Source organism: Labeo rohita, chromosome 2, assembly GCF_022985175.1.
Source record: "Labeo rohita strain BAU-BD-2019 chromosome 2, IGBB_LRoh.1.0, whole genome shotgun sequence".
Lineage (NCBI taxonomy): Eukaryota > Metazoa > Chordata > Actinopteri > Cypriniformes > Cyprinidae > Labeo > Labeo rohita.
The window spans coordinates 5,746,171-5,764,779 of NC_066870.1; the positions used below are offsets into that span (position 1 = coordinate 5,746,171).

Here is an 18,609-nt window from a genome sequence, read left to right on the forward strand (position 1 = left end):
CAGTATTAAGAATCAAGGGGATGTGAACTTTTGAATGGGGTCATTTTTATAAATTCAACTATTATTTTCTTTTGTGGGCTATATGTAAACATCTTTTATGTTAAATATAATAATAGGTCAGTACTAAATAAGCAATAACATGCATTTTGTATAATCACTCTTATTTTTAAACATTTTTAATGATTCTGAAAGGGGGATTTAAACCTTTGACCTCAGTTGTAAATGGTATGGCCACTGATGTCCATAAAAATTACAGAAAATGTGTACAAATACCATAAATATAGTTTCTATGATTCATGAGCTGTATTGCAAGTCTTTTGATAGCTATGCATCTTCATTCATACTGTAATCAGATAGGTCATTTAATTTTCTCCAGTGCAAAGATAGACGTAAACACTCTGTTCTACATCCACACAGGGTTGAGGTGAAAGACTTGCAACAAGATTCTCACCACCCAGTGGATAACGTTCTACAAAGAGTCAAAGAGATTCACAAAACCAGCATGAAGATCAAGTTTGAGCACTTATTTGAAGGACTTAAAATGCAAGAGAATCAAACCCTACTGAACATGATTTATACACAGCTGTACATCATAGAGGGAGAATGTGAAGGGGTGAACGAAGAACATGAGGTTTTACACATGGAGAAAACACCCAAAACACAACACTCACGAGACACTCTAATCTACTGCAATGGCATCTTTAAATCTGAACAAGCAAAAATAAAAACTGTTCTCACTAAAGGCATCGCTGGAATTGGGAAAACTGTCTCTGTGCAAAAATTCATTCTGGACTGGGCTGAGGGAAATGCCAATGAGGATGTAGATTTCATGTTTGTGCTTCCATTTCGAGAGATTAACTTGGTTAAAGAGCAGAGGTACAGTCTTCACAAACTACTTCTGACCTTCTACCCTGAGCTTCAGTATCTGGACTCAAAGATTTATTCTGAGAGTAAAATGGTGTTCATCTTTGATGGTTTGGATGAAAGCAGAATTTCGCTCTTTTTAGACACTGAGAAGGTTTCTGATGTGAATGAGTCTTCATCAGTGGCTGTGCTGATGTCAAACCTCATGAAAGGAGATCTGCTTCCCACTGCTCTCATCTGGATCACCTCCAGACCAGCAGCAGCCAATCAGATCCCCTCAAAATACATCAGCCGTGTGACAGAAATTCAGGGATTCAATGACTCTCAGAAAGAAGAATATTTCAGGAAGAGAATCAGTGACAAGCATCAAGCCAAAAGAATCATCTCACACATCAGAAGAGCAAGAAGCCTCCACATCATGTGTCACATACCCGTTTTCTGCTGGATCTCAGCCACTGTGCTTCAAAACCTCCTGAAACAAGATGACAGTGCTGAAATCCCTCAAACTCTGACAGAAATGTACATACACTTTCTGATCATGCAGACAAATGTGAAGAACCAAAAGTATGATGAGTTAGATCTAAAGAAAGTCCTGCAGTCCAACAAAGAATTCCTCTTGAAACTTGCAGAACTGGCTTACAATCAGCTGATGAGGGGCAATATCATGTTCTATGAGGAGGACCTGAAAGACTGCAGCATAGATGTCACTGATACCTCGGTGTATTCTGGGATTTGCACTGAGATCTTCAAGGAGGAAGCTGTGGTCAATGAGAGAAAAGTCTACTGCTTTATACATCTGAGTTTTCAAGAGTTTCTTGCTGCATTTTATGTTTTTAACTACTACGTGAATACAACTATGGAGGTGCTAAGGTGTATTACCGCCCTGCATCACTTGTTCAAAGGTGCAGTAGACAAAGCTTTAGAGAGTCAGAACGGACAGCTCGATCTTTTCCTTCGATTCCTTTTGGGCATCTCATTGGAGTCCAATCAAAGACTTTTATGTGATCTATTGGCTCACACTGAAAGCAGCTCAGGGTGCATACAGGAAATCACAAAGTACATTAAAGAGAAAATCAAAAAGGATCCCCATCTATCAGCAGATAGATCCATCTGCCTGTTCCTCTGTCTGCTGGAAGTCAAAGATCAGACTCTATACAGAGAGATCCAGGAGTTTCTGACCTCAGCGAGACCATCAGAGAAGAAACTCTCTCCTGGACATTGCTCAGCAATAGCCTACATGCTTCAGATGTCAGACGAGGTTATGGATGAACTTGACCTGAAGAAATACAACACATCAGAGGAGGGTAGGAAAAGACTGATACCAGCTGTGAGGAACTGCAGAAAAGCTCTGTAAGTGTTACATTTTTGTATTACATAATCACAGTGCCATGGTTTTTCAAAATAAATGAATGAATAAAGAATTCTATTTACTCATTTAAAAATGCACCGTATAAATAAAAAGATATTGTTTCAAATTTACAGTGAATTGATCATTTCATTTTTAAATGGCACTCATTTCAATATTGTTTTGGGCAGTACACAGGGAACAATAAACTGAAGCTTTTCAACCAACCTGTTTAACTGCTTATATATTTTGTATATTTTGTAGCGAGCAGAAATAGACAGTTTGAGAAAATAAAATGATATTGGCAAAAATGCTGTACATGGGCTGTATTTGAGACTATTGTTAGCTGCTTGGTGAAATTGCAGATGCTTCCTTTTCTGCTGCTTCCATGGAATTTGCTGCAGCACCTTCCTTGCATGCTCAACCTGCTCCTCTTCTGGCCAAAAGTAAATATTATTTATGTAAACAGTGATGTCTTTGAGCTCTACATTGAAGCTAGGGGCCCTCTTGTGACTTGCAGAAGTACTGAACGCAAGTTCAGCAATGACATCTTTCTATAAATAATAAAGTCAGCTTTTATTTATATAGCGTTTTATACACTAACAGTCAAAAGGTTTTGAACAGTAAGATTTTTAATGTTTTTTTAAAGAAGTCTCTTCTGCTCACCAAGCCTGCATTTAATGTTTAAGTACAGCATAAACAGTAACATTTTGAAATGTTTTTATTATTTAAAATAACTGTTTTCTATTTGAATATATTTTTAAATGTAATTTATTCCTGTGATTTCAAAGCTATTTTTTAGCATCATTGTAATATTCAGAAAACATTTATTATTATTATTATTATGTTAAAAACAGCTGAGTAGATTTTTTTTTTCAGGTTTCTTTGATGAATAGAAAGTCCAGAAGAACAGCATTCATCTGAAATAGAAATCTTTTGTAACATTACAAATGTCTTTATTATCACTTTTGATCAATCAGTATCAATCGACCAGCATCCTTGCTAAATAAAAGTATGAATTTCTATAATTAGAAAAAAAATTAACTGACTCCAAGCTTAAATGGTATAGTGTATAATGTTACAAAACCGTTTATTTCAGATAAAGGCGGATCTTTGGATCTTTTTATTCATCAAGAATCCTGAAAAAAATGTACTCAGTTGTTTTAAATATTATTAATAATAAATAAATAATAATAAAATATGTTTCTTGAACAGCAAGTCAGCATATTAGAATGATTTCTGAAAGATCATGAGACACTGTGATGTAATGATGCTGACAATTTAGCTTTGATCACATGAATAAATTACATTTATTCAGATAAAAAGCAGTTATTTTAAGTAGTAAAAGATATTTCACAAAATTACTGCTTTTGCTGTATTTTGGATCAAATAAATCCAGACTTGGTGAGCAGAAGATAATTCTTTAAAAAACACTGAAATTCTTACTGTTCAAAAACTTTTGACTGGTAGTGTACAATACAGATTGTGCCAAAGCAGCTTTACCATTTTAAACTGGAAAATAGTGTCGATAATGCAAGAGGACAATAGTGAACACTCAATTTTCCAGTTAAACTCAGTTCATCATTGATTCAGTGATTGTGGTCAGTTCAGTTCAAATAATATCTGTGCAATCAAGTTCACAATTTTGCCAGAAATGAAGTGTCCCCAACTAAGCAAGCAGAAGGTGACAGTGGCAAGGAACCAAAACTCCATCTGTGACAGAAATGGAGAAAAAAACCTTGGGAGAAACCAGTCTTGATCGAGGGGCCAGACAAAACCAGCACGTTTTTTTTTAATTCCACAGTGCAACAAAAGTCAGATTGTGCAGAAAACTCGTCTGGTGCCATGGACTGTGCCGATGGCCGTTGAAGCGACGAGGTCTACACAGGGGATCTGTCTCTAGGACTCATCTAGTTGACATGTTCCCCGCTGACATTCAGGGCTGTCAGGGTTGTCTGTAGGTGCTGATCCACCATCTGTACTGGATACAGACTTGATCTGGTTGGCTACAGACACCTTGGAATAAGAATGAAACAGACTAATATTAGCATAGATGCCATTCCTCTTACGATGTAACAAGTACATCAGGTGTTAGGGGAAGTGTTTCTGGTTCCGGTTGACCTAGTTTATGCATCCAGAGCCCAGGTGCAACTATCACATTTTGCACAGTACTCTATTTAGAATGTCCTCTTTGCATTTGGTTATATAAATAAATTAAACTGGATTATATTCACAAATATTTAGACTTCAACAAAACATGTTATTTGAACATTGACATACACTGCCCTCCTAAAGTTTCGAAATGCCCTAGAAAAGTGGGGTTTTGGACAATATTGTCATGAATCCCTTTTAATTATGCACTGATAAGTGACAACACAAACTATGAAAACATATTTTATTACATAAACAGTTTATACATAGAAAAAACTTTTTCAATTCATCAAAATATTCACCATTAGCAGCTATTACAGCTCTGCATAATCTGGGCCTAAATTCACTGTAATCTAAACTTAATTGGCAATCAACTGTTGAAGCTATTAAGGTGTGCTGACCCAAAAATCTTCACCAGGCATCACAGCTGCTAAATGGGCATGTCTGACTTTGACATGTATATATTGCCATTTTTATGTAATCAAAATGAAAATTATTATTGCTGGTCTTCAAAAATAATGTCAAGTTACTTTAATGTATTTGCACCAAAAAGAGAAGGATTTATGCCGATATCGTCCAAAAGCACACTTTGCCAGGGGTGTTTCCAAACTTTTGGAGGGCAGTGTATATTAAACATGATTTGTTTAAATGACCAATTGTGCATTTGTGTGACTATTATTCATGCAGAGGGTTGTGTTTCCTTCTGTTTTAGGTTTTCTGGCTGTGATCTCATTGATCAGTGCTGTGAAAGTGTGGCTTCAGCTCTGCAATCAGCAGATTGCCCCCTGAGAGAGCTGGACTTGAGTAACAATGACCTGCAGGATTCAGGAGTGAAGCTGCTCTGTGATGGACTGAAGAATCCTCAATGTCAACTAGAAATACTCAGGTTTCTAGTTAAGCTAATAGTTCACCCAAAAATGAATTTCCTGTCTTCAGTTACTCACACTCATATTATTTAAATGTCAATGGGGTTCAATAACAATATTTTATATGAACAAAAATAGTGTGTGTTTCACAGTAAGCTGATTTAATGTGATTTCTTCCTTTAGATTGTCTGGCTGTATGGTGACAGAGGATGGCTGCTCATACCTGACGTCAGCTCTGAGTTCAAACTCCTCTAAATTGAGGGAGCTGGATCTGAGCTACAATCACCCCGGAGATTCAGGAGTGAAGTTGCTATCAGATCTCCTGCTGAATCCAAACATCAAGTTGGAGAAACTCAAGTACCTGTTATTGTTATAAAATTAAGCAACATAAAATTGTGTTGTATTTTTAGGACTCAAAGGGCCAGATTTGCTAAACAGCTAAATTCGGTACCCATAACAGTACAGAAAAAGAGTGGAAAGCTTTGCGAGTGATTTACTGACAGTGTGTGAAATAGGCATGTGCCGGTATCACATTTTCATGCTGCGATTAATTGATTGAGCTTTTATCACGGTATACGGTATTATCACGATATTGTAATTTTACAAGAGAAACAGGTAAAAAAACACAAAAAAATTCAGTTTCGTCAACTTAGTAACTTTAATAACTTTTTAATTAACTAAAAGTACTTCAAACATTTAAATACAAATAAATATAAATAAAACAATACACAATATAAAAGTAAACTAAATACCCTCTCTGAAGGAACACTTGTTGCAGGAATGCAGAGAAACTTCTCAGCCAAGGTAGCAAGATGAGGAAGTTCTTCAGCATGCAAACTCCACCACTGCAATGGATCTGCCTCTGATTTTATTAGTGGCAGAGAAAGATACAGTTTGATCTCAGCTTCAGTCTTTGACTTCATGCTGCCTTCACCCTCCTGCTCCTCTGCTCTCTGCTGCCTTGTGGAGGTGATTTTGTTGAGCAGGGTGGCCAAGCTTTGCTGCTGTTTTTCAGAGGTGGGTGTGGGTGTGTGTGTGTGTGTGTGGGGGGGGGGGTTGTGCTGCTTTGCTCTGTCTGGGCAGCTCCCTCACTCAGTGTTGTCATCTCTGCCAGTTTTGAGGCTTCCTCAATACAGCAGTTGACCGTGGCATCAAGGTCATCAGAAAAGCTTCCTTTAAACCGGGGATCAACGAAGCTTGTCAAGTCCATCACCTTCTTTGCATCAACACTGTACCTGGATTCAAGATCTGACTTCATTACCCTCTTCAGGTCTATGGTGAGGGCACTGTCTTCATTTTTTACCTCAAGAATGTCTGAGATGATGTGACTTAGCACCGGCCTCAGGGCTGACAGACTTACTCTGCTCTCTGAAGCCAAAGCATCAGTAAAAGCACTGAGTGGTTGAAGGATTTGCAAGACTTGTTCAATGACTGCAATATCTGCATCCTTTGGCATCAAATGCCATGCGCCTCTCTCCGTTGCCAGTACAGCACAGACTGCCTGCTGTTGTTCAATAAACCTCTGCAGCATTTTCTGTGTCGATCCCCATCTAGTGACTACGTCATGGATGAGTGACCTCTGAGGGACATTTAAGGCCTCTTGTTTATTTCTGAGCTCTCTTCTTCTCTTCCAGCTTCTTGAAAATCCCTGCACCAAATGTTGACAGCTTCGGACAGCTGTGTCCACCCTCTGGATTTTCAGAGCTTTAGAAATGGCCAGATTCAAGTTGTGGCCAAAACACCCAAACCACTGGCCGGGAAAGGTGGTGGTGTCACTCGTCTCGAATGCCTTTTTCATGTTTGTAGCATTATCAGTTGTAATACTGACAAAAAACTCTTTGTTGATGCCCCACTCCTGCAACATGTTATCAAAAAATTCACTGATATTGTCAGCAGTGTGGTCTTCTGGAAAAAACTGTGTTTCCAGGCAGTTTGATTGAAGTTTCCAATCTGTGAGGTAGTGGATGGTGAAGCTGATGTATGGATGACCACTTCCTCCACTGCTGGTCCATAGGTCAGTAGTTGCTGCATACCATTTTCCCTGGGCTATAAGCTTGCCAACATCCTCTTTTAGACTGTTATACATTTTGGGTAATTCTGTCTTAGAGAAAAACTTCTGTGAGGGAACTTTGTAAAGTGGAACTGTTGTCTTCATCAGTTTCAGAAATCCTGGTTTTGCTACTGTGTAAATGGGGATCATGTCTTTAGCAATACAGTATGCTATGGCATGATTGATTTCCTTGGCCCGATGAGATGAAGGTCCATATGAAGCCTGACGCTGGAATGCCTCTTGAACTGTTGGCTGAACGATGGCTTCAGCTGAAGATGAACCAGCACTGCTAGATGCATGGCCACTCTGTAAAATAGGAATGAAAAATATTACTTCATACCTCTGATAATTTAAATAAAAGATGCTGTTCAGACAGAGAATACAAGCAAAGTAAATTTTCGTTTTTTTGTTTTTAGATTAAAAATAACCCAAGTTCCAACTTTCAACTAAATGCATCCGTCATTTCATACTATATTTTAGTAACAGAAAACACACGATGATGAGCTTAAGTTTTGCCCTTTACTTGTACTCTCTTGTAAACATGTAAACATCAAGTTTACTCGCACTGTGTGAAAATGTATGATTGTGTTGCATTCCTTTTTTAACTTAAAATCAAATTATTGATTAAGTTAACGTAATTTTGCCATCCTGTCTTTCAAATAGTTGTTTTATGTGGTATTCAGCATGAGAAATGAAGTGTCTTACCTTTATCTCCCTGAATTGCAGTGGATGGTTGTCGCGAATATGAGCGAACATGTTAGACGTGTTCCCGTGTTTAGCAGCCACTTTCCGTCCACATGTTTTACACAAAGGGAAACCGTCTTCGATCAGCAATCCCTCTGCATTTTTTTGGAACCCAAAATATTTCCAAACCTCTGACTTTACCCTTTTTGAAGGGGGATAAATTGTCGGCAGCGTTCCTCCTTCCGCCATGCTTCTTCTTCGTGTGAGGATTAGAGTGCGGTGGCGCGCACTGCGTGCACACAGTGCTTCTACATGTGGGGATTGTTTACATCAGAGTGCGCATCAGTTCTGCGCAGCATATACGCAGTGTTTCTTCAAGCGGTTGATGGAAAATAAGCTAATGCGCGTTCTAAAAATATAAATTCGGATCTATTATTTTTCACGGTATTTTGAAGTGCCCGCGATAACAATATCGTGCATATTCATTACCGCGATTTATCGCATTACCGAATACCGGCACAAGCCTAGTGTGAAATAAAGAACAAAGACACAGCCAGATCATTTCCATAATGACCAGTGCAAACTACCAAGTGCAGCATAAATTAAAGATGATCAAAGACATGTCAAGCGCAAAATGGGTTATTTGTTTTTGGGTGTTAAATAATGGCACAAATACTAGTAAACTGACTACCTCAAAACCTATCACCTTGCATGATTCATTTAAAAATACTTTCCTCCCATAAATTTTGTCTGAAAGGGAAACTCCTACAAAGGCATTTGCAAAAATAACTGTGTCCACACCTCATTTTTCACTGTGTGTCTTTAGTAATCCTGACAGTAGTTTTTTAAAAGAGGGTTTGTGCTGGTGCAAGCTGTTGCAAATCTGGCCCAAAGCATGGTGAAGACTGTATGTATTTCTAGAAGCTGAGTGAATTTCACAAAACCATTTAATCCCAAAATTATTTAAAAAGAAAACCATATATTTTTTCTTAATATACAAACGTAAATTTGATATGAACACTACAACAGAAGCTAGAAATAAGCATAAAGGGGCCTATACAAAGTATAGGCAAATGAAGAATAATCAAATTATGATTCAATTCGATTTAGTTAAATTAAGTTCATTTTAGTTTAATTTTCAATTTATGTTTATGTCTTTATAGTTTGGAACAAGGAGAACAGATCAGAATCACACCAGGACTACGGAAATGTAGGTACTCACTCAGACACAAACCTTTTGTCCCTCTTAATATATTTATAATTATAATGTTCCTGTATACCTTATTGTATGCAGATTCATGTGATCTCACACTGGATCCAAATACAGCACATACTAAACTCATCCTGTCTAAGGAAAACACAAAAGTGACATATGTGAAAGAGAAGCAGTCGTATCCTGACCATCCAGAGAGATTTGAGAATTTTGAGCAGGTTCTGAGCAGAGAGAGTCTGTCTGGACGCTGTTACTGGGAGGCCGAATGGAGCGGACAGGCTGTTATAGCAGTGTCGTATAAAGGAATCAGCAGGAAAGGAGGAAGAGAGTGTCGGTTTGGACTCAATGAAAAGTCATGGATTCTGTTCAACTCTGATAACAGATTTACTGCCTGTCATAATAATAAGAGAACTGACGTACCTGCTCCTTCACCTCCGTCTAATAGAGTCGGACTGTTTGTAGACTGGCTGGGCAGTAGTCTGTCTTTCTACAGTGTCTCTGACGCACTCACCCTCACACACTTACACACATTTCACTGCACTTTCACTGAGCCTCTCTATGCAGGATTTTTGCTTGATTTGGGATCCTCAGCATCTCTGACCCCTGTCAGGAACAGCAGGGGCATCAGACACACAACTGGGTGATTTTATTTTATTTTATTTTTTGTTCACTCACTCAACCTTCATGACTTTCTGTCTCTACAAAAGAAGATATTAATATCATATTAATATGTTTAATATGTTAAGTTAAATTAACATAGTTAAGACTGAAGTTAAAAGATGTAGCTAGTGTTGTTCTGTTGGTCTTGTAAGTATTACAATATTTTTTTATTTATAATTGTTTTATTTATTAATTTTTATATTTGCATATTTGAAAAAGAGTTAACTGTCTGCTTTGTTTCTCATATCCCAACAATCGGATGACTGTGCAAATATAATTTTTTTTCAATAAAATAGTTTGATTTTTTACTTAATAGCAATGTTATGATTTATATTTATTTCAAATATTTTAAACCGTATTTTTATAGACTTCTGAACTATTTTCTGTTAAACATAACATGAATTAAAACTATATTCTGTTAACAAATCAAACCCACCTGTGTGTATATAGCTGAATAAATGAACATATCGTCAATTATATGGTCCAGTAATAAATTACCAAACAATACAGTTGAAACATAAATAATAATAATTAATAATATTAATAATAATTGGAAATACTTCAATATAAGAAAACACTTCTCAAAAACTACTTTTCAAAATAGTTCTCATAACAAATCAGTAATAGTAAATTATTGACCAAAGACATACAGATTTATTGACTTACAATGAGGTATGACACACAATGAGGTATTAAAATTACGACATTTCAATTCATATTTTCAGTTGTTTATATGAGGTTAAACTTTTTTCTTGTTAAGAGAATGGTATTTACGTTGTATCCAAGTTTGTGAACAGTAAGGTTTTTAATGTTTTTAAAAATTCCCCTCTGCTCACCAAGCCTGCATTTATTTGATTAAAGATACAGCAAAAGCAGTAATGTTGTGAAATATTTTTACTATTTAAAATACCTGCTTTCTATTTGAATATATTTTAAAATGTAATTTATTTATTTAAATGTAATTTATTTTATAAATGTATGTAATTTATTAAATGGAAAGATCCAAAGATCAGCATTTAACTGAAATTCAAAGTTTTTGTAACACTATACACTATACCATTCAAAAGCTTGGAGGCAGTATCATTTTTTATATAATGTATTATGTAATTATATAATAATTTACATAATAATAATACATGTATTTTGAACAGCAAATCAGAATATTAGAATGATTTCTGAAGGACTTCTGACTGGAGTAATGATGCTAAAAATTCAGCTTTGAAATCACAGGAATAAATTACATTTTAAAATATATTCAAATAGAAAACATTTATTTTAAATAGTAAAAACGTTTCACATTTTTACTGTTTTTGCTGTACTTTCAAATAAATGCAGGCTTTGTGAGTAGAAGAGACTTCTTTAAAAACATTAAAAATCTTACTGTTCAAAAACTTTTTGGACTGGTAGTGTGTATACATATATATATATATATAAATAAATTTATATGTAAAACACACAGTCAGCAGTCTGTTCCTATGCTTGTTTTAACGGTTACATGTTACCTTATCGTTATGAGAGATGTTGAGGAACCAGAAGAGCCTCATACATAACCTCTATTTGTAACCTCAATAAGTCATTTTAAAGCCCATTAAACTGACTCGAGAAAGCTTGGAGCGCATATGTAGTGTAGATGCCACTGGTTGGCTAAAATCATTTGTCACTAAAACCCAGCTGATATTCTTACACACTCATTCAAAATAAACACCGTAGACAGTAGCGGTGGCAAACAGTGAGCTGTTTTTGAAAGTATGCGAGGAGAAATTATCATGTGTCTCGTCCCACAGGCATCGACTCCCCATGCGCATATTCTGGTCTCTGATCTGACCAATGCTAATGATGACGATGATCTTATAGCGGGGAATCATCAAATCTTTAACTCTAGCCTTGACCACCTGAAATGACAATGACAGCACAGACTTTAGCTTGTACTAATGTTTATATATATTATATATATATACATTATATACGTTAGTATATATATATATATATATATATATATACTAAATGAAATATGTGATAAGTCAGTGTTAAATATTTATTATGATTTATTCTGATGACTGTAATGAGTGTGTGAAGGTCAGCTGACCTCAGAGATGGTTTTGGTCATTTGTCTGCACAGCTCCGGTTCATATTTCTCCTCCTGCAGGTAGCTGGTCAACACATCCTTCAGAATGTCCTTCACCGTTAACACCGGGAAACGCCGTGCAGGAGCTGTGCAAACATTTACAACGATTTACTGATATAAAACTCACAAAATGCATATGACTGTGAGGCAAAATAAGAAGGACAAGACGTCTAGCAAATGATATCTCTGACCTCACAGCCTATCTCGTTCCCTAATATTTACATGTATCAATTACCCTCTTTTTGTCCTATTATTCCTGTTCTGCAGTAACTTTCAAAACTGAAGGAGAAGAGACTCACTGAGCTGATAGGTGTTCTCCATTTGCACCGCAGGCCGTTGAATATCATCATGATGTCCAGGCTCTTCCATGTAAGACACAGTACTAATAGAACTACAGAGAAACACAAATTATCCTTCATCATCCATCCTCATTATGTGGGTTGGTAGATGTTAAGGAATGAAATGAACTCACTCCTTAGTTTTGGCAAAGGTTTCTTTAGCTCTGACTTCATGACTGCCCAGAGAAGACAAACTTCCACGCTTCTTCAGCAGACGTGCTGCCTTCTCTTTCGCTAAATCAGACATTTTATTTCGGAAATTCGACTGAATTGTAAATATATTCTACGAAAACCTGAAAGAATAAAAAAACAATTTACATTTACGTAGAGCATTAATAATGTGTATTAAAACGTGTTTCTCTCAGTAATTTAAACTTAAACGCGTGCACATAATTTTCCTCGCAGCAAAACGCACTCACCGCTTTGATGTGTCGCTCCTCACAAACCGGAAACGCTCAGCACCGTCACGGCTTGTTGCCAAACGTTGCCTTGGCAACAGAGGATTTCATTTTCACTTTGGGTAGGATCTCGAATTTCGAATTCTGTCGCGACCATGGCAACGGTTTAGTTTTGAAACATTGACTATGGCGTGCTGACTTTGATTAGTGACGTTCACGTGAACTGATTTAAATGTAAGACTTGTTAAAGCACGTTTTTAAGACCAATTAAAGGAAATGTAAGGAATAAACTGAAAGGGACACAATACGTTCTCTAAATGTAAATGTCTAAAGAGAACACAAGGAGTTATTAGCAGCACTTCAGATTTTGAAAATACAGTATCCATTAGTTTTTAATTAATTTACACACAAAAATAAACTTAAAAATAGCTTAACTAGAATATAGACATATAAGGTACCTTCTGATCACACTGCATTAAAGTGATGCTCTTTTGTCTTGTTTTCCAGTGCAAATATCTAAAAATTCACAGATATACAATTTTTTTTTTCTGGGAAATTGATCAAAACGAAGTGACCTTATGAAAAAAAGAACACATATCTGACAGTGGGCTCAGAATAATGGACTTAATTCAAAGGGAAAACCCCATTTCATACCCCACTGACAGATATTTGTTCTTGTTTTAAGCAAAAACATTTCATTTTGCCCAATTTCTCGGAAGAAAAAGACTTCATATGGGTTGTTCATGGGATTCGGTGCCTTCTGTGTCCCCAGTAAAGATCATGATATTATTGCCTTAAAACTTCCAACATCAATTTTAAAGTTGCCTTTGACATAAATTACACTTTTTGATCTGCATATATATAGCATTTTAAACCACTTAAAAGTTTTTTTTAACCTTGTTTGGTATATCAGTAACAGTTTTCTCTAATGTATATATATTTTATATATACATATATTAAATATATACATATATTAAATAATTCTTAACACTTTGCAGCATTTTAAACCACTTAAAAGTTTTTTTAACCTTGTTTGGTATATCAGTAACGGTTTTCTCTAATGTATATATATTTTCCAAGTATTAATATTATAAAAAAAAAAAAAATAATAATAATAATAATAATAAAGACTTTTAGCTTGTCAAAAAAATATTGCCACCCTGTTATATTCGACTACTGGCTCTTTAAATAAATATTGGAAAAGGGAAATTGCATCATATTAAATGGCTGACATCTTTTCATTGGAGGGAAAACAATTGGGGAAGGTGAGTGAGAGCCTCTATTTTGTTAATTTTCTATTTTTACTTATTTTATCTTTCCAATTTGATATGGTCAACTTCAACATGTCCACCCTGTTAAGAATGAAAAATGTAAACAGAAATTCTTATTTGCAAAAGCAGCATTTTAAAAATATTAAATTCTTTATTTGACAGACCTTCTGTGTTAGCATTTTTTTGCCCAGACTTGATCAGTGTAATGGCTGATTTTAGGTCATAATGTCCACTCTGTTACTGTCCACCCTGTTAAGTCAGAAAATCTAACAGGGTGGACACATTTAGTAAATGGATCCTTAAATTTATATACCTAAGATTGACCAAAATAGTTTTTCACGTTTTACATCTCCCTATCATAATTACACAAGAATTGATTTAAAAAAAAAATGTGTTTAAGTTTTACGTGTTATGACGTTTTTATTAGGGACACAAAAGGCACCGAATCCCGGGAATGACCTATATGCTTCTTTTTGCGTCTCAAGTAAATGTATCAGGATTTAAGGATATTTAATGCCATGACTCTATGAATTTAAGACCTTCTGTGTTGATATAAGACCTTTTTCATTTTGTGGATGGTCAAATTAAGACTTTTTAAGACAAAGCAAAAACCCTTTAAATAGTGCTTAAGTTAAGCTGAAATGATTATAGTGGGATTTGTGTGACTGTGGATTAATCAAACGATTCCTTTTTGTGTCCAAAATTTCACCAATTATTCACAGGTGAGAAAATTTGGTAAAAAAATGTGTTTCTTTCAAGGAAACTAAATCATATTTTATCTAGCCTACTTTTTCTAAGGGTATGGTTTGCTAAGCTTCCAGAATTGGAGAATATTTAATACTAGTACTTTTGACTCTACAATAATAAATAAAAATCAATGTTTTTATTGTTATTTGTATGAGGATTAGTTGTGTATATTGTCCACAGTGACAATAACCTCAACAAGTAGCCAAGAATGTTAAACATGAATCGATTTTATTTTTAAGACATTACATTATTTTCACTTCTGATATATTTAGCATTTTCAGTCTCTATATTCTCTTAAAATCTGGGGAGAGGTTACTCTATGCATGAAATGTTTGCATATTCCATTTTCTGAATGATGTATGAACATGATGCAAGTTAGCTGACAAACACAATACCACAACATCTGTGGGAGTAAAAAGTAATAAATACATTTTTCATATATAGAAAATGAGAGATGGAGACATGTTTTAACAGGAATAAACCATCCGCAAGCAGCAGCTGTCTTTCCATCCCTCCACGTTTAGGTTTAGGGTAAGGCCTCCAAACCACTAAAATAAAGTACACTTAATGAATGGCAGAAATAATGTGACAAACCAGATTAGATTGAAAATTATATAGCAATGTCATGTATATTCCCAAATCATATCTCTATGCTAGAGATATCTGAGGCTTTTCTAGACATTTGGAAGTTTCTACACACTTGGATGGATGGATACTCTCACAATTGTAAAGGCAATGATCCACATATGACAAAGTCTATACAGCTCAGCAAACAAAAAGCATCGAGACTTTCAACACAATACAGTACAAGGAAGTGATAAATGAAAGGACGTGATAAATGTTCTTCTGTACTAGTCAATTAAAATGCGGTTTCTTTCCCTTTTTGAACAATAAAAAACAGTCTATAGTGAGTGTTCAGACTCCATTACAAACCACAGAATAGGCGTTAAATAAATGACATGAATTTGAAACAAATTAACAGATAAAAATAAAGTGCCGTCATGAACTGTGAATGCTAACAATAACTTGACAGGAGATCTGTTCTATGACAAGACATAGAAACTATATCAATTTGGATACATGTATAACAATTTCTATTTTACATTTTTACACATTGTCTTTAAATATTGCTACAGTACAATGTTTTGGGAAAATAAAAATCCACATTGTGGAAAACCAAAAGGAAAATTGTTTGTATTTGACCAATTCCTTAAGTGTATTTCGACTTAAGGAATTCAGCATCCCTGACACAAATGCAATTTCGTTGTCCTAAAATGTCTAAATAAGTAAAAGAAATCAAGAGTAGGCATCACTTTTTGCATGAATTATGAATGTCATAGTTACATCCATGTTTGAGCACTTTATTGAACAAAGGGCTACGGGCCAACTAGACAGAAGTGATGCATTCTAACATGTATTCACCGAGAACATCAAATCAACATTAACACTGACGCAAGAGGCATTTAAGATGATATTGAAGAGAATATTCTGTGGAAGCATGTCTCTGTGTTTCTCTCTCATTATTTCTAACATGTTTTCAATTGAAGCACGGAAGGACTTTACAATAAGGGTTCATTCTCTAACATTACACTGTACAACTCAAAAACAATTTGTTGAGTCAACTTAAAATAATTTATTACCTGGCTACCTTAAAATTTTAAGTTCAGTCAACTCAAAAAAGTTTAGTCAACTTGAAATGTTAAGTTTTACTATGTCACAACTTAGATATTTGAGTTGATTCAACTTAAAATTTTAAGGCAGCTGTGTAACATGCCCAGCTTTTAAGTTCAACAAACCAATTTTTTTGTTCAGTCAACTCAAATATCTAAGTTGTTGACTAAACCTATTTGAGTTGACTGAACTTAAAATTAAGGCAGCGGGGTAGCAAATTATTTTAAGTTGACTCAACAAATTGTGTTTTTTTATTTTTTTACAGTGTAGTTTTAGGCATCATAAACTAATAATGAACATTTTTACAGCATTATTAATCTACGTTAATGTTAATTCATAAATTAATTATCATAGTTGTCACATTTGTTCATAATTAATTATTACTCAAAAGATTTGAGGTCTGTAAGATTATAGGTTTTTGAAAAAAGTCTCTTATGCTCTTCAAATGTGCATTTATTTAAACAAAAAATACAATGAAAATAGTGAAATATTATTGCAATTTCAAACAACTGTTTTCTATTTTAATATATTTTAAAATATAATTTATTCCTGTGGTCAAAGCTGAATTTTCAGCATCATTACTCCAGGCTTTAGTGTCACATGATCCTTCAGAAATCATTATAATATGCTGATTTTGCATTTATTATTATCATCAATGCTGTAAACAGCTCAATATGACACTTTTTGTTATGGATTCTTTGATGAATAGGAATCGAAAGTTCAAAAGCATTTATTTGAAATAGAAACTTCTTGGAACATTATAAATGTCATAATTTAGTGGATCTTTGCTAAATAAAAGTATTCATTTCTTTAAAAAAAAAAAAAATCTTACCGACCCCAAAGTTTTTAACAGTAGATATGTGGAAATGAACATTAATCTAGATTAAAAAGGCTGTTTTAGGCAATCTTGTTTACTGTTAGTTTATCATATCTAATGTTAATGAACTGAATCTCATTGTTAAAGTGTGATCTGTAGCATTTTTTTGGGAGAGACTGTTAAATCATGTTCAATCGTATTGTTTATAATCTGTCAAAATAACTAAAAGAAAACCAAACACTACTGACAGGTGTGTTCCATATGTGAACCCTGCTATCATTAGATTGTAATGTCACTAGGTGTGTTTGGTTTGGGGCAGAGAGAGAGAATGTGCAATAGTGAAAAAAGGAAACTCTGCCTTCTGCAAGAACCCAGCGAAATAAAGTCCACGTATTGCATTTGTCCTGAAGTTTTTATCATATACACACAAAATATTTGCTAATATTCACATACACACACACCCACAGAACGCACTGATGATATTCTACACCAGACATTATAAGTGAGATTTTGAGTGCTGTATTTCTGGAGTTTCAATAAAAACATTTTCGAAAGTCTTTGTAGTGCCAAAAGAGCATCCTAACGCCCCACTCACAGGTCATCGCTGAAGCCGGGTCAGTTGTCTGCCAGATATTTACCTGTAGAATACAAAAAACAGCCCACTTTCATATCAGAGACTGCATAAAAATAAGTTTCAGGGTTCGTACAGATACTATAATGAAATTTCAAGACCTTCAATAAGTGAACTTAAAAAAAACACTACCAGTCAAAAGTTTTTGAACAGGGAGATTTTTCATGTTTTTTTAAAGAAGACTCTTTTGCTCACCAAGCCTGCATTTATTTGATTCAAAGTACAGCATAAACAGTACAATTTTGAAATATTTTTACTATTTACAATAACTGTTTTCTATTTGAATATATTTTAAAAAGTGTAATTTATTACTGTGAAGTTGATTTTTTTTTCATTACTCCAGTCTTCAGTGTCACATGATCCTTCAGAAATCATTTTAATATGCTGATTTGCTGTTCAAGAAACATTTATTATTATTATATTATTATTATTCAAAACAGTTAAGTAATTTTTTTCAGGATTTTTTGATGAATACGAAGATCCAAAGACTTTCAGAGATCAGTATAATAGTTTTATTTATTTATTTATTTTTTTTAAAGAAAATATAGAAATGAAAACTTTTATTTAGCAGGGATGCTTTAAATTGATCAAAAGTGATCATAAAGACATTTATAATGTTACAAAAGATTTCTATTTCAGATAAATGCTGTTCTTCTGAACTTTCTGAACTGAAAAAAAGTCTACTCAGCTGTTTTCAAAATAATAATAATATTACATGTTTTTTTGAGCAGCAAATCAGAATATTAGAATGATTTCTGAAGGATCGTGTGACTGGAGT

General features: G+C 34.7%; 3 protein-coding genes across 4 annotated transcripts in view; 1 reads left to right on the forward strand and 2 right to left on the reverse strand.

Moving 5' to 3' along the window:
- The window catches only part of LOC127155006 (NLR family CARD domain-containing protein 3), a 12,770-nt gene extending 2,592 nt beyond the window's left edge, over positions 1-10,178 (forward strand). For both annotated transcript variants that reach the window (XM_051096918.1, XM_051096928.1), the window contains 5 exons: positions 418-2,214; positions 5,073-5,246; positions 5,410-5,583; positions 9,124-9,170; positions 9,255-10,178. In XM_051096918.1, coding sequence (XP_050952875.1) covers positions 418-2,214; positions 5,073-5,246; positions 5,410-5,583; positions 9,124-9,170; positions 9,255-9,817 — 2,755 coding nt within the window. In that variant the 3' untranslated portion in view covers positions 9,818-10,178. The remainder of the gene's footprint in view (positions 1-417; positions 2,215-5,072; positions 5,247-5,409; positions 5,584-9,123; positions 9,171-9,254) is intronic.
- A 297-nt stretch (positions 10,179-10,475) lies between these two features.
- On the reverse strand, positions 10,476-12,760 carry dynlt5 (dynein light chain Tctex-type family member 5). Its single transcript, XM_051138995.1, has 5 exons — positions 12,716-12,760; positions 12,431-12,589; positions 12,258-12,349; positions 11,920-12,044; positions 10,476-11,725 (listed from the first exon to the last, which is right to left on the reverse strand). The coding sequence occupies exons 2-5, from the start codon at positions 12,541-12,543 to the stop codon at positions 11,522-11,524; spliced, it is 534 nt and encodes a 177-aa protein (XP_050994952.1). The 5' UTR covers positions 12,544-12,589; positions 12,716-12,760; the 3' UTR covers positions 10,476-11,521.
- A 2,159-nt stretch (positions 12,761-14,919) lies between these two features.
- sgip1b (SH3GL interacting endocytic adaptor 1b) overlaps positions 14,920-18,609 on the reverse strand; it is a 30,001-nt gene continuing 26,311 nt past the window's right edge. Inside the window, 1 exon segment of the mRNA XM_051093099.1 lies at positions 14,920-17,838. Within this exon segment, the coding sequence (XP_050949056.1) occupies positions 17,816-17,838 (23 nt within the window). The 3' untranslated portion in view covers positions 14,920-17,815.

Bases quoted from the DNA above. Each gene is read 5' to 3' on its own strand.
- dynlt5 (XM_051138995.1), bottom strand. From the start codon at position 12,543: ATGTCTGATTTAGCGAAAGAGAAGGCAGCACGTCTGCTGAAGAAGCGT. The intron at 12,045-12,257 runs GTGAGTCTCTTC...ATGTTTGCACAG, and splicing joins GGAGAACACCTATCAGCTCA to CTCCTGCACGGCGTTTCCCG. The intron at 11,726-11,919 runs GTCAGCTGACCT...TTGTCATTTCAG, and splicing joins TGACCAAAACCATCTCTGAG to GTGGTCAAGGCTAGAGTTAA.